Raw genomic sequence first — 16,297 nt, forward strand, 5'->3', positions numbered from 1 at the left:
TCAGGAAATTTTTCGTCTTTCCGGATCTCCTATGCCTTGTATTTTCAATTGCAATATAAACTGTAGCATATCACAGCATTTTTGATGATCTTTTATTAAGTGATCTAGATATTTTGACTTGCGCTTCACTTTAGTGAGAGAGTAAAACTAACTAACTAAACATTGTTGTATAGCCCCGCATTTTTAAAGTGTCCAGTCATTTAAGTGATGTTTCGGTTAGTATCTAAGATCCTACTCAGTAAAGAAGAATCAAAAATACATAAAAAAAGAAGTTAAGTCTTGGTTTTTATTGGCAAATTATTATTCTTAAAAGTTGATCAATTTCTGTTCTAGCCTTCTTATGCGCTCTTCTATATCACCTGAATGATCCCACTGATTATTTATATTGGTACATAAATGTCGCTGTTATAGATCATTTGAATACACGAAACCAGATTTTAAACGAATATGGAATGATAATAAATAAAAACAAAATAAATGAAAAAATAGAAGAGAATGAAAAAACCAGGATATAGAGATCAACGAGAGGATATAAAAAACTCTAAACCTTTATCATGCAATAAATACCAAATTCTTTGCTTCTTTGCTTGTAAGCTTCTTTGCTAAGCAAAGAAGCGATAAATCAAATAAATAAGACGATCACAAAGGAAATAAGAAAAAACATAAGAAACTACAATGTAGAAAAAACAAAACAGGCAATAGAGCAAAATAAGAACATGAATGTTTTGAAGAGGAGCGTACAAAAGGGGAAAATAGAAATTAACAAACTGAGAAACAGCACTGGAGAAGAAACAACGAACAGAGATGAAATATTAAGAATAGTCGAAGAGTTCTACACAGAGTTATATAGATCAAGAAAAAAAGATAACAATACGGAACCTCCAATTACACTAAAAACTGGGGTATTAAACCAAGGATCAGATTTAATGCCCGATATAACAAAATCAGAAATCAAAGAAGCCCTGAAGAAAATGAAAAATAATCGAACCCCGGGTGAAGATGGAATAGTATCAGAAGCACTAAAAATTGGAGGGGATGTATTACTTGAAAAAACTAAACAACTTTTCAATATCTGCCTTCACAGCGCCAATATTCCAACAGACTGGAACAACGCTACTATGATTCTATTACACAAAGCAGGAGATAAAGCAAGTTTAGAGAATTACAGACCGATTAGCCTCCTAAGCCATATATATAAGTTGTTTACGCGAATTCTAGTTAAGAGAATGGAAAGAAAATTAGAGACTTATCAACCAAGGGAACAGGCAGGATTCCGAAAAAGTTAGGGAACAAATGACCATCTACAAAGTATAAAAACCCTAATAGAGAAAGCAGTGGAATACAATAAACCTCTAGTTCTAATATTTATCGATTTTCACAAAGCCTTTGACACAGTTGAGCTAAGCAAAATATTACAGGCGCTTAAAGAATGCAGGCTAGATTATAGATATACTAAATAATTATACAAAATATACCTGCAGGCAACAACCACTGTCAGATTACATACTAACAGTAATCGCATAAAAATAGAACGGGGGGTTAGACAAGGAGACCCAATGTCACCTAAACTTTTTAATACGGTGCTAGAACATGCTTTTAAGAATTTGGATTGGATGACAAAGGAAATAAAAATAGATGGAGAATATCTAAACAACTTACGTTTCGCCGATGATATACTTATAATAGCTGAAGATCTAGGTATGGCAAGAGAGATGGTACAGGAACTCGTTGTGGCTTCAGAAAGTGTAGGTTTAAAAATAAATATCTCGAAAACAAAAATCATGACCAATTTGGTACCCAACCAGAACATCAGTATTGGTGGAAAAGAAATAGAACTCGTAGATAGATATAAATACCTGGGACATAAAATTATGATTGGCAGGGATAACCAGACTCATGAACTGAAGAGAAGAATCGGCCTTGGGTGGGCAGCATTTGGAAAACTGAGAGAAACTTTTAAAAGTGAGCTGCCCACATGCCTAAAGAGAAAGATATTTGATCAGTGCGTCCTCCCAGTCTTGACGTACGGAGCAGAAACACTTACCTTAACAAAAGCAGCAGCTACCAAACTGAGAGTCACGCAGAGAAGACATCAGGAGAAGAACCGGAGTGACTGACATCATCGAGAAGATAGCCAGACTAAAATGGAGATGGGCAGGACACATAGCCAGAATGACAGATGGGCGATGGACAAAGAGGTTATTGGAATGGAGGCCAAGGGAAGACAAGAGAAGCGTCGGTCGACCACCTACAAGATGAACTGACGATTTAAGAAGACTCAATAAAAACTGGATGAGAGCGGCGCAAGATAGACGGGGTTGGAAACATGAGGAAGAGGCCTATGTTCAGCAGTGGACTCTTGAGGCTGGATGATGATGATGAAATACCAAATTTATAACCAAGGGTGAAATTTTCAAGAAAATAAAATTGATTACCTGTATTAACTTTTGAACGCGAGAGTATTTACATAAAGGCAAAAGAGCAAAATAAGGCTGGAGAAATGAAGTATCTTAGAAAAGTCAGACCACCAAGAAAAGAAACACCAAGATAAAAGAGGACCTACAGATATAATCGACATTAAAATTTGTTGAAAAACGACAATTGTTAACTAAGTGAGGTAATTTACAAAGAATGAAAGTTACAAGACCAATGAAGGAAATATGACAAGCAAAAATTAAAAAAAGAGAATAAAAAAGGCAGACCAAAAAATAAGTAATGAAAAGAGCAAACCTGGCAAATATACTAGAAAGGAGAGGAAAATCATGGACGAGAGCAAGAATTTTTCCTATTTTCTTTTTACAACAGTCTTTCCTTTTCTTCCAGTCTTTCTTTTACAACCAAATTCGATATTGAACAATGAAAAGCCATAATTTACATTACAATCAACGTGGTTAATAAGCTACTAAAAAGCCATAGACAAAATGAAATTCATGGCCTAATCTTTACATTTTTTTGTGGGCACTATATTATCGATATTTTTTTATGAAAAAGGTAGTCAACACACTCTTACTCCCATTATAGTTTTGAGAAAAACTTTAATATTGTAGATATTATTTGAAAATAAAAAATTCCATATGAATGTGTGGTCACGGTTGTAGTCAAATTAGGTTCTGTTACTCTACGAGGTTTTAAATTCCACTTAGATTAAAACTGAATCGCTAATCTAAAATGAAAGGACGTAATGTTTTCGTTTTAAAAAGAAAACAAATTCAAAATGTGTAATACCTGCTGTAAAGTTCGGCAAATAAACGATTGATTGGAAAATTGCGAAACACGAAGGGGTGGCTCAGAAAGAGCAATAACTCCAAACGCTAAACACTTGCAGTGGAACGGAATTGCAGCCAAAAACAACAAATCCAACGGCTGCGGGGGCGACAGCTCGAGCGTTATACAAACTTTAATCCGGCACCGTGTTAGCAAAGAAAATATTTAGCCAGCGGCCAATCTAAATTTGGCGAGCCAAGTGCGGATTGTGATTGGTCGTATCGAGAACAGTCGTTTTAAGTATTGTCTTTAGTCGATTGCTTTTTGCCAGCCCGATGGACGGAAATGGATTTTTCATTAAATTTCGACGGGCTCGGAAAGAGTGCCGACCGGATTCCTGGTAATTTACTCAGGACGAATTGGAGTCCTGATAGATTATCGATTTTGTGTTACCAGTGATTGGTTCGTGGAAACGTCAATCATTAAGAGATAAGTAAGTGGAATCCCGGCTGATGTACACGTTGATATAAGAAAAAGGAAACACTGCAAGTAGTTTAGTGCCCGTATAAAAATAACCGTATTGAAGCTGTCTCAATTATACTTAAATATAACTCTACTCTACATTAAAAATATCTTTTAACGTTTGTATTCAATTCTCATGTTTTTAAAAATAATTTAAACGATATTTTGTATTGAGAGGGAGAGAGCAAATTTAATGTGAATGGATATAATTTCGTTGCTTGTACAGAGAAGAAGGAGGCATAGGGATATGTATTTATACATGACTAATTATTCTGAAGTTTACAAATATAAAACTAAGTGTTCAATAAAAGTCTTACAGATTAATATGAATTTTATGCTCGCTTGAGTATTTCACAATGATTATTTTGGCATTAAATATGTTTATTAACAAGCTGGGTATTAAATACGTCCTTATTTATTTACTGCATACATTAGAATTTCAGTAGTTCGCCACTATTTAGAACCAGGGGATGCCGGATTATTCTTCTTCTTCAAGTGCCATCTCCGCGGCGGAGGTCGGCAATCATCATAGCTATTCGGACTTTTGAGACGGCTGCTCTGAAAAGTTCATTTGATGTACATCCATACCACTCTCTCAGGTTGCGCAGCCATGACATTCTACGCCTCCCTTTGCTTCTCTTTCCTTGGATCTTTCCCTGCATAATCAGTTGGAGCAAGATGTATTTCTCTCCACGTGTAATATGTCCGAGATATTCTAATTTTCTTGTTTTTATTGAATTTAAAATTTCCATTTCTTTGTTCATCCTTCCCAGAACCTCTTTGTTTGTGACGTGTTCTGTCCATGATATTTTCAGAATTCTTCTGTACACCCACAGCTCAAATGATTCCAGTTTTTTCATTGATGTCGCATTCAAGGTCCAAGATTCCATTCCATAAAATAAAGTCGAAAAAACATAGCACCTCGCCAACCTAACTCTTAGTTCCAGTTTTAAATCCCTGGTACATAGAACTCTTCTCATTTTGTTGAAATTTGCTCTAGCCTTTTCTATTCTTATTTTTATCTCCTGATTGTAATCATTTGTGGAGTTAATCATTGTTCCCAGGTATGCATATTTGTCCACTTGTTGGTTTCGTTTATTAGAAGATTCTCGTGATTTCTTTGAGTTTTCGATATTCTCATAAATTTCGTCCTCTTGACATTCATTGTTAGACCATACTCTTTTCCATACTCTGCTATTCTGGTCACCAGCCGGATTATTAGAATGTTCGAATTACTCTATTGTATAGAAAAATTCATAATAAATGAAACAAAGCATTTTATAAAGGGATTAGATACAACTTAATTGCTTTATCTGATTTTACTTTTACAGTTGTAGTAGTTGGTGGTATCAATGTGTCTAATAGCTTTTTTCTTCTTGTACTACTTCACATATTTCTCCATGTGTCATAAATACTGTAATACAGTATTTATTGTAGCCATAGCTTTTTCATAATGATTGGATTAGGCCAGGTGAAACAGGGATCCATGCGTGAGCGAAAAAGAATACAACAGCCTTCAAATTATATTTTTTGAGGCTCTGCGTTTTGTCACTATCCTGAGAAATAATATGAATGAGCAAATTATTTTTATACATGGGCTTTACGTTTTAATAAAGGTGTGCAGTTTGGCGGTAGAAAAATCTTTTGTTTATGAATCTTGTCATAAACTTCCTCAGTTCTGGAAAAAAAGTCTTTATGGAATCATTTATTAAACATCCATCTCGTGACCCAACTTTTAAATTGGATATTGTAAGGGTTTGGCAAACAAATATTTGAGAAAACTCTGGGATTTATAGCTTTACCAATCAAAATAGATCCAATGATCCTAAAATTTTGACTGCGGATAATGTGAGACCAAAAAATATAATACCAATGAAGAACGAAATTAAGCTATGAATGCTCGAAGAACGAAAGTTAGAGCCCAGCAAAATGAATAACCACAAGGTTAGAAAGCGGAATCTAAGTGGCGACGTCGCGAAAAAGGGAGTTCTGAAGCTATATTAAGTAGGCAGCAGTGAGAATTCGCGTCACAGACGACACAAAGATCATTGGAAGATGAAAGGCAAGGTCAACTAGACCGAGGTTCAGTACATCGGCAGGCATGCCAATGCCAGCAAACTCCAAAGGAAGCCCCCAGTAGAAAAGAGGATGACTGGAGGAGATCTGGAGACTGAGTCAGAACGAAGCCTGGCACAAGAAACGGTACTTCGCCAAGCTCGCCAAAGTGTGCAAACTCTTGAGAAAGCCGCCAGTAGAAGAGACCGTGACCCTGAGTGGCAGCGTATCCATCGGGCTCAGCAGACCGATGAGGATCGTCAAGCAAGATTTTAACCAAGAGGCACATATGTGAGAAGAGCGATCGCAACGAGAGAGATGCGAAGAGACGCAAAGAAATATACGCAACCAATGGGTGCGGGTTGCATAAAATCGATTGCAGGAAGAAATTAAATTTTTTAGGTTTACTCCTGAATTAAGAAATTATTAAGGAAAGATATGAGCAGTTTACTCCCGTTTACTAGAAAAATTAAAGGGAGTCAGGAAAATTAGAGAGAGATACAATAAAATTGGAGGTAGCCAGAAAAAATTAAGTAGAGTGACTGTAGATGGCAATTGTGGAGTACGCAAACGATGTAAACTTGATGCAAAATTTAATAATCAACGATGCAAACGTTGATAAGTAAAGGAGAAAGAAGAATAAAAAAGCAATAGAGAAAACGATTGTGCTAGCTAACAGAGCAGACTACGCTTTATCGTAGTTATAAGGATCCAAAAACATCCTCCAAGAAAGTAAAGTTCAAAGTTTATAAAACAAACATACAACCAGTAGCGCAGTAGCTATTATGAAACTCTAATCATTATCAGTACCTTGGAAAGAAAAATATTAAGAAGGTTAATAAGGATACTGGAGGAGAAAAGTCTAAGAAAGGAATGCTTTTAGGTGGATGCTAGAGGAGGCCATAGTCCAATTTGGGCCGTAGTTCCATTGTAGAGTGAGAAAAAGCCTCATACGATTGCAGAATAATTTATTTGAACTGATATTAGTAAGAGAATTTGTGATATACTGGTAGATATAACCAATCAATAGTTAAATTCTTTGAATGGCAAAGATTTTGAGATTTAGCTAGATGAGGCAACATATGGCCACAAAAATGCTCATTTAATCTATTATCTTTTTTAAAGATTCATTATTTTGTCAAATGATTGAAGGGAGACGTGTTCGGGCTCGTGCACGAGCTTATGATAGAGAATAACCTGGACTGGGAAAAATGTGTTGATATATGTACAGGTGGAGCAAAATCACATATTATTCGGTCTAAACCATCTAACGTTCTTTGAACTTACTGTATTATACACAGGGGGCTTTGGTAACAAAAAAAATTAGTACTATTTAAATGAAATTTTAAACCTAATGATAAAGGCAATAAATTTTATTAAAAACAGACCCCACATATCTAGAATTCTGGCTTTTTGCTAAACTTGAAAGGATTATTGTTAAAAAATGAAGTTGTTCTATTCATCAGCCACTTATCTAAGTTACAGCTTTATTTTCAAGAATATTTGCTAAAAGATAAAATAAAATCAGTGTGGTGTGTAAGTTATCCTATGAATGCAGAGATTCCTGAGACCATCAAAAACGATTATGTTAAACAGCCCAAGTATCCAGTAGTAACTAAGAAGCCACTTCGACCATTGATACCCTCTACATATTCTTGCCTGTGGTTTTTCAGCAGTTGCTGAGATCAAATCTACTACGTCGGTAGCTTTAAAATCAAAAATGAAATTGTCAAAAATTTCAAAAAAACATTTTGAAAATTCTTTAAATTGTTCTGAGAACTCTATTACTTGTTCCCAATTACGTTTGTTTTTATATTTATTTACGATTTCTTCTTTATCCTTATTTCAATTATTAAAAACGTAAATTTACCAACAGCTCTTCACAAAATATTTAATCAAAATCAGTTTTAATGTCGGTGCAAATAACCTGAACGTTTGGGGCGATGCCATGGTTTTAAAAAGTTTGGGAGCACCTAGTACAGAAACCTATGATTGATATCGTAGTTATCCTAATGTCTACACTATAAACCATTTCTTAGAATTTGATAGCATTATCTCCACAAAATTTGTTGCCGCTTTTATTAGTGCCTGGTATTTTCTTAGCTGTAATCAAAATTCACGTACACGTACGGCACACATGTAGAAATACACCCGAATATGTTAAAGCCTTATTTGAATGTCGAACGACCAATCAGACAGTTTAGCGGCATTAGCATTAAACTCGTAATAAAGAACGAGCCGAATTGCAAACGATAAATCAAAAGCAGTCATTAACTGACTCTCTGCCGGATTTCAGAGAGTCAAATTGGAATTCCAGGCCTCGCTGCAATATCGCTGTTAATAATGCCTCTGCACGCGCGAGCCCAGATAACCGACCTATAAATTCTGATTCGGAGTACCCTTCTCCGGCTACGATTAACTTTTTTTTATTTTATTTTTAATTGCGGAGTGCCGATGGAAACTCATTTAGCAAATGGAAATCGATGAAAGCATCGGAAAGTTTCTGTTGCGAAACAGGCTTAGACTTAAACTTCTAACCAGACTTTAAATATTATCTTTGGAAATTAACGACAAATAACACTAAAAGTTTTTATTTAAAATTGTCATTTCCACCTTGGAAATAGACACACTTTCATAACAAAAATTTTAAAAAATTAAACTAATTATTTTTTTTGTTCCTTGGTAATAAATATAGAGACAAAGTGCAAATAGATGCATATATATTGTATATTTTTACTCATTTCAAAGAACATTGCATAATTAAGCTAAACACGATTTATTTTGCATATTTTACAAATTAATCATATAAAAGTTTAAAATTTTCCTCTCTTAATTGGAATTTTATAATTTGGATATGAGTGAACTCATTATCTTTCGCTCATTATCTATCTGGACTTTACCATTACTACCTGAATTTAGTAATTATGGGTTTTGCAACAAAAATTATTAGCGGAGCAACTCGTAGGTACCTGCTTTTAAGGGTCTAATTATTTTATCAGTTTCCGGCAAACATTTGTTTAAAGTAAATGTTTTATCGGGTTTCGTATTTTTGAAGTGTTTGGAATATATTAAATTTAATTATATTTACTATTCAAAAAAAGTTCTTGGATTAAGTGTTTTTCTGAGCTTAAGCTAAATGGAGAACTATTTTGCAATGCATGTTCCAAAATCGTAAGTAACATTCATTTTCACATTTCGTTTGTTAAATGAGGAACTGACAAACAAAAGCATTATTGGCCCAAAAAGAAATTTTTCAGGAAAAAGTATTTTTATTGGACAAATTCGCTTTTAATTATATAAAGGCGGACATAAAGAGAAGTATCAATATACAAAAATTCTGCAAATTGTAGACAATTCCGCTTTAGCTCCTCGCATGAAAATTTATTTCTTTTTTGGTGCTTGAAAATTTTTTTTCTTCTGTAGATTTTCTGTAAGAAGTTTCAAGTCGACCAACATTTAAAAACTGATATCATAAGTTGAAGCTAAATAATACTGCACTAGACCACTCAGAAGTCGATTTATACATCTCTTTAAAATGTTCAAGATCAAAATGAATAAAAAAAATGTTTGTTTAATCAAGACCTGTAGCTCTGTTAGCAGCAAACATTCCGTTAAAAAAAATGTAAAATTAACATTTTAGTATATTTTTTCAAAAATATTATAACTTTAATATTCCTAACGAGGTAACACTAAGAATGGACAATATGGGTGCATTGTAAGACGGAGTAATTGAGGAAATTAAAGTTTTTTTAAGCGATAACAACTTTTACGTAATTGTCGGCACCTTAAAAGAGGATGAACCAGCAAAATTACCGGTTGTAAGCTTGCCTCCAGAGCCCGTAATTTCAAAATGGGGAGCAGCATTGGAAAGACGGGAAAGACATTGTGTTAGATATTCAAAATGACTCAAACGTACAAATTGCTCAAGAACTTACGTTCATAAAAAATAATTTTAAAAGGTAATTCTTTCTATCTCCTTTTTTGTAGATGTTGTTAATATGTGCTTTTGTCCACTCCGGTGGTATCTCATGTCCTTTATAGAATAAGGTGAACACAACGCAATACTTGTGGGCTGTCTTTTAATAATCCGTTATGTATAATTTGTGGCCCTCATGCCTTTAGATTTTTTAGATTTCGTATTGCATCTTCGACGTCCTGTACTGTTAATGCATCGTCTTCATCGTAGTCAACTTCATATGTTGTTGTAATGGTAAATTGCGGTCTTGTTTCAGTCAGAAGTTGTGAGTAATGTTCGATCAAATATCGTTCTTCTATTAAATCTATTCTATTCACTTCTTTTCTGTTTGTTCTCAGGTTTTTTACCGTTTTCCACGCTTCTCTTGATCTTGTTGACCCTATATATTTGTCGAGCTCTTCGCTAAGAAAGCCAAAGCTAAATTTATACTATAATGTTTTAGGTTCTTAATTATAATGTCAGTTTTTGAGTGTTATTACATTTCTGTTTGTGTGAAAAATAAATAAATAAATCAATAAGATTCAGTTCTTTTATTAACTTGCCAAAGTATTTTCGCTCAGAGAGCATCTTCGGGGGCATTTCGTCAAAAAATTGGCTATCCAGCACATTTAGAAATGCCATAAACATTTAAATACACATACACAAATAATGAGTACCAGACAAAAGGACAAAAGTTTAAAATAATTGTTTAGGATGCTACATAATCAGCAATGGCAGGAGCAATGGCGGTAAATGTTTGCCACTTGAAGAACCGTGGTAAATCCTACATTTTTATCAATGGTATTATTCAATTTTGTGCTCCAATTATTTCCTTAGCTTTTCACAAGGAAAAATAAATGTTTCCACTTAATAAACACTTTCTAAGAGCGGTTGTTGCAAGTTATTGAGTGTTTCAGGTATAAAAGCATAATTTACTTTCAGGAAATGGATTTTGTTGTTTAACGATTTCATTTTTAAATATTCTTTGAGCAGAAGAAATTGCTAGATTGTTGTCATCAAAAAATTCAAAAATTAAACTTTAAATGTCTTCAAAATGATCTGTGTAAAAGAATACAGCCTCTAACCACGTTCCTGATCTTTCACCATTAGTTGTGGAGGAAGTGGTGTGTTAGGAAGCTTGTCTTTGTCTTTATACATTTGAACTCTTAATGGTATATTAACAAACATTTTTTTAGACCCGTAATTAAATCATTGACCAGAGGAAAGTTTGTTCTAATTTTTTTCAGCAACCCTATTAATATAATGGGCAAAACATGTCAAATGATTCATTTTGGGATATACTGTTTCTCCAGCCTTCATACTATATAAGTAAGAGTATGTACTTTTAACTTTAAATAAAATGTATTGTATACACGCATATACACCAACAAAGAGGATAGAATAAGAATATAATATTGTTCTGAAGCTATTTTCCTGTGGCATCTTAATCAATGTTTTGTACGATTTCCGAACTGGAAATTGAAACGTCAAAAATAAACTTATTTTAAACTTAAATTGTGGCTTATTCCCAATAAAAATAGTAATTGCAATAACAGTATAAATACAAATATGAAGATTAAAATGCTAAAGTCGAAAATTAAAATAAGGTGACTTATTTATAGTATATCAGCAACGCCTTTTGAATGAACGAAAATCGACTAACAAACGTAATGCCCCATGACTAAACGATGGAATGGAGAAGAAACAGAAGCGCTTATTTGATAAAACTAAATTTTTACATCAACTTTAATTTGTGTGTACTTTTATATTATATGAAGATGCACCCAGACACACTTTAATAAACATCGTCTCCTTTATTTTCTCAATAAACCCATGCGACATTAAGGTCCAAAGTTCAGATAATAAAAAAAGTTGAGAATCTTTGCCCATGAAGACGTAAGCGCAAATCTTAAGCAATCCATTCGTTATCAATCAGCATAAGGATCTTTACGATCGTGCTGACTTTATCTTTCTGCTATTCATGAAATGGCCTCATCAGTTCATCTCCCTCAGGATTCGCGAATCAGTTCGTGCTTCTTTATCTGGCCCGCGATATCGGCCGTTTTTTATCTTGCTCGCGAAAGCGAGGGCTTCGTTGCCACGGCAACGGGAGGGCACGGGCGGGGCCTGTGCCGAAATAATGGCACGAATCACGGCTGCCGCAAACTGTGATAGTAATCGATAATACCTAAGTTATAGATAGTAGATGGATAGATGGATGTATAGACAGAGAGGTTTTTTTACGAGGATTTTGTTAGGAATCTTCTCGTATCATATCATACGGCAAACATAAATTCTTGTTAGCATGACGAGAACTTATTATAAATATTATTCCAAAATTTTCACAGTATTTAATCGTGAGAGCAATTTCGGTGACAATGTGACAAATGCAATTCATTTTATTGGTTGGCCAGTAGTGATAATTTAAGTCCGGATTAGAAGCATTTTTTGCTTATAATTTGAAATTTTTAGTCCATTAATAGGTAAAACAATAAAATTCATTGTTAATACATATTCAGATATTCATTCAATAGACATAGGTACATTTAGTTTAAGAAATTAATTGGTAAAATAATTTAAATAATTAATAAAATATTGCCAGCACATTTGGACCACTTTTTTTCATTTTGACTTTACTCAGTCATTACCTATTGGGCCAATTCTTATGAAAACTCTTAAGTATGTTCTGTTAGAATAATTTTTCATTTTTCACTGAAAGACTGAGTGAACATAATTTTTAGATTTTTTCCTTCTTAATGTTTGTTTTCAGTAGTTTTTTATCCCTCAATTCTCTTTTACTATAAGAGTCATATATTTTGCCAAATTTAATAGAGTTTCATGCATCCAACGTGAACATTTGGAACATTTGATCCAATCTTCAGTTTTAGTGGTTTGGCCGTAATCTTCATACCAACCTACATATTAATTCTCATTCAAACAAAGTAAATCATCTTCATCATCACTGTCCGTACAAAATGGAGATGCACTGAAGGGGTTTTCCTAGTACCTCTTTTAAGTGGGTTGACTTTTTTTTTAACTGCTTTTTTCCTTCCTTTTTTCTTATCTTCTAGGTTTTTCTTTCATTTCTTCTCTTTCGATCTTCTTATTTTGTTTTATCTTAACGCTTGACTCTTTTTCGTCTTTTTTTTTCTTTTTAATGGCAATTATGTTCTCTGGAGAGTTTAAAACTGTTGCTATAACTTTAGATTTTCACTTCAAAGTCTGAACTTTATTGACATGAGGCACTGGATGGATTTTGTCCAATAACTTAGAAGGGGTTACACTTTCAGTCAGATAGACCTATAGATTCAATATCGTATTGGTTAGACGATTCAGGCACAGAAATATCTTCATAGCTTCTTAAGTGATAGCTTCTTATTGAGTTGATATCGTTTATATAGCCACTAGGATCAACAACAGCGATACCAGTCATATCATTTTGGGAAAGAAAAGATATATCTTGAGGCCTGGAGCCTGGAGATTTTATGTACGTGTTAGATAAAGTACGTGTATGGGCAAGACCAAGGATACCAAGAAATCAAAGACCGTGTCAAATAGTTTATCCATTTTGTTTTGGGCTGGAATCTGTTTCGGTGAAAGAACAGATCTTTACCTTTACCAGGACATTATGACTGGTGATATGTACAGACAAGACATTATTGAGCATATTATCGTTAATTGTCATCCAACCATTGGAGACCATTTTTTTCTCGACGGTAACGCTCGACCACATAGATCTGCAGTTATAGAATCAAGTAGAGATTTGCAATCCCATTATACGTGCATGGTACAAAGAAGACTTACAGATCCGGTACCTCTCCGAAGACCCCTAAGCAACTTCGAGAATTGTTTATGTGGAGAAATTGCTCAATAATCTCTTAATAATTTAGTAGATAGTAGAAGTCAGCAATAATTGATGCCAATGGTTCATATACGACTTATAAGGACACAATGCCGATTAATACAAAATTTAATTTTTATTTTTTATGGATAACTATTATTTTTTATATATTTTTCTGAAGAGAAAAATATTTTTTATAAATAATTATAAAATATATTTAATTTAAAAAGCAATAATATTTAAATTTACTGTTGTTTATAGTTCATTGACAATATCCCTAACTTATGCCGCGCAGTATACTTCTAAATCACTGAATAATATTCGTACAATCGTTATTTATGACTACTTACTTATTTGTTCGATATTATCAGAACTAAGTCAAGAAGTAAATTGTAAAATCGTTTTTTTTTTGTTCCAGGTGAAAAACCTCACAAATGCACAGTGTGTGGCAAAGCCTTCAGTCAATCCTCCAACCTCATCACGCATTCCAGAAAGCACACAGGCTTCAAACCATTCGCTTGCGACCTCTGCGGGCGGGCATTCCAACGCAAAGTAGACTTAAGGAGACACAAAGAGACCCAACATACAGAGCTGAGGCCTATCGTTACATAGTGCCAAACCACCGGGAGCACCACCACGCTCCCGGTTTCTTACAATTCCAAAAATGTACAAATCGAAGAGAACAAACTTCTACAACCATTCCATACTCAAGTAGGCATCGCTAGCGAACAAGGTAGTTCGCAGATGATAAGGCATAGTCAACCAATGATGCCCAGCGAAAGTTTGCTACCGATGAGGACGGTGTTGTCCAACATGAGTTGGACTTAGGTGAACTGTGTACTAAGAAAATAGGAGAACTTGCAGGCAAAACTTACGACACTTTTATGAACATTCCTCATATAATAATACTTATGGCAATGATATATAATAACAGTTTGTTACGTGTCAATTATGAAACAATTAAACAAACTCAGTATGATTGATTGATTGATTGATGATAGGCTTAAACAAACAACTTACATAAAACAAATAATTTGCTTGCACGTTTTCCAATCAACTGTTTTGTACCGTAATCTTCGTTGAATCAATTTAAAAGTGTAAATAACTTATCTTAATAGAAATTGGACCGATTATTTCTAGTCTATACTAAAATCTACGTTCTCGAAATCGCAGATTTAATGTTGAAATTGTACCAATTCGACTAAATTACTGAACATGGTTCTAAAATAATTTTTTTGTGACAGTTCTCTGTTATTCAGAAATAGTTTCAATAGTATCATAATTTGAATATCGTGGGAATTTTATCGATCACTAACTACTGATTTACCTTTGCAGATATAGGTTTTCCCTTGATTCATGTACTTTTCTCCATCTAGCATTATTATTATCCATTTGAATCCAGTAAGTTTCTTAAAATCGTTTTTCCTGTTTTCTTGTAATTGCCGAATTATTCTGTTTGTTCGCACACCTTCAAAAAACTACTTAATCTTCACCACTTGCTTTCTAACGTCTCCCACGCTAGTGCTTGAAGTAAACCGGTTCTCAAGCAAGCTAGTAATTTAATTGAACCCAGACTATGAGACTTGTTCACCTCTTAGAATTACGTTCAGGTGTAACAATTCATTGGAGCGAGTTGTATTAATTCGTATGTAAACGAATTTCCCACCTATAATACTTTGATACAGAAAACGAAGACCAACCACCATAGTTAATCAGGATAACCAGATAGTGCTGGGTGAAAAGGAAAAAATTGATATATGGGAAAATTATATCCAGGAGCTCTTCCATGACGAAAGACCCATGAGTGAAGTTTATACAGACGACCAGCTGACTGGCCCTTCAATCACCAAAGAGGAGATAGAAAAGGCAATATTCAATTCAAAAAACAATAAGGCACCTGGACCAGATGAAATCCCGTCAGAAATACTCAAATTACTGGATGAAAGGGGAATTTCAGCACTACACAAAATATTTAACTTAATTTATGAAACTGGCTGCTATCCTCAACAGTGGTTACGCTCTACCTTTATTCCCCTGCCCAAGAAAGTCAATGCAAAAAGATGTGAGGATCACAGACTCATTAGCCTGATGAGTCACACTTTAAAGATATTCTTAAAAATACTACATCAAAGAGTATACAAAAAATGTGAATGGGACATCAGTGACTCCCAGTTCGGGTTTAGGCAAGGTTTAGGAACACGAGAAGCAATAGTAGCAACACAGGTGCTGGTCCAAAATTGTTACGATCAGAAGAAGGATGTGTTCCTATGCTTTTTAGATTACCAAAAAGCGTTTGATCGTGTCCAACACCACAAGTTAATGCAGATCCTCAAGAAAGTTGATATAGACCAAAAAGACATAAGATGCATTGAAAACTTGTACTGGCATCAAACGGCACAGTTAAAAATAGACAATTCTATATCCAAACCCATACATATAAGAAGGGGCGTTCGACAGGGATGTGTGCTTTCCCCTCTTTTATTTAACATTTATTCGGAAGCCATATTTCAAAAGTCTCTGGAGGATGCAAAGATGGGAATCAAAGTGAATGGAGTACTGATCAACAACATACGATATGCTGATGATGGTGTCTTAATTTGTGACAACATAGTCGATCTTCAACAACTTGTCACTATAATCGGAGAACACAGTAAGCGAATGGGATTAGAGATTAATACCAAAAAAACCAAATTTATGATCATCTCCAGAAACTTGGATGC

General features: G+C 34.3%; 1 protein-coding gene across 1 annotated transcript in view; it reads left to right on the forward strand.

The window, feature by feature from the left end:
• The window catches only part of LOC140432898 (uncharacterized), a 136,338-nt gene extending 122,143 nt beyond the window's left edge, over positions 1-14,195 (forward strand). Inside the window, exon 5 of the mRNA XM_072521057.1 lies at positions 13,996-14,195. Within this exon, the coding sequence (XP_072377158.1) occupies positions 13,996-14,189 (194 nt within the window). The 3' untranslated portion in view covers positions 14,190-14,195. The remainder of the gene's footprint in view (positions 1-13,995) is intronic.
• The last annotated feature ends 2,102 nt before the right edge of the window (positions 14,196-16,297 follow it).

The sequence above is a fragment of the Diabrotica undecimpunctata genome, chromosome 1, assembly GCF_040954645.1.
Source record: "Diabrotica undecimpunctata isolate CICGRU chromosome 1, icDiaUnde3, whole genome shotgun sequence".
Classification (NCBI taxonomy): Eukaryota; Metazoa; Arthropoda; class Insecta; order Coleoptera; family Chrysomelidae; genus Diabrotica; species Diabrotica undecimpunctata.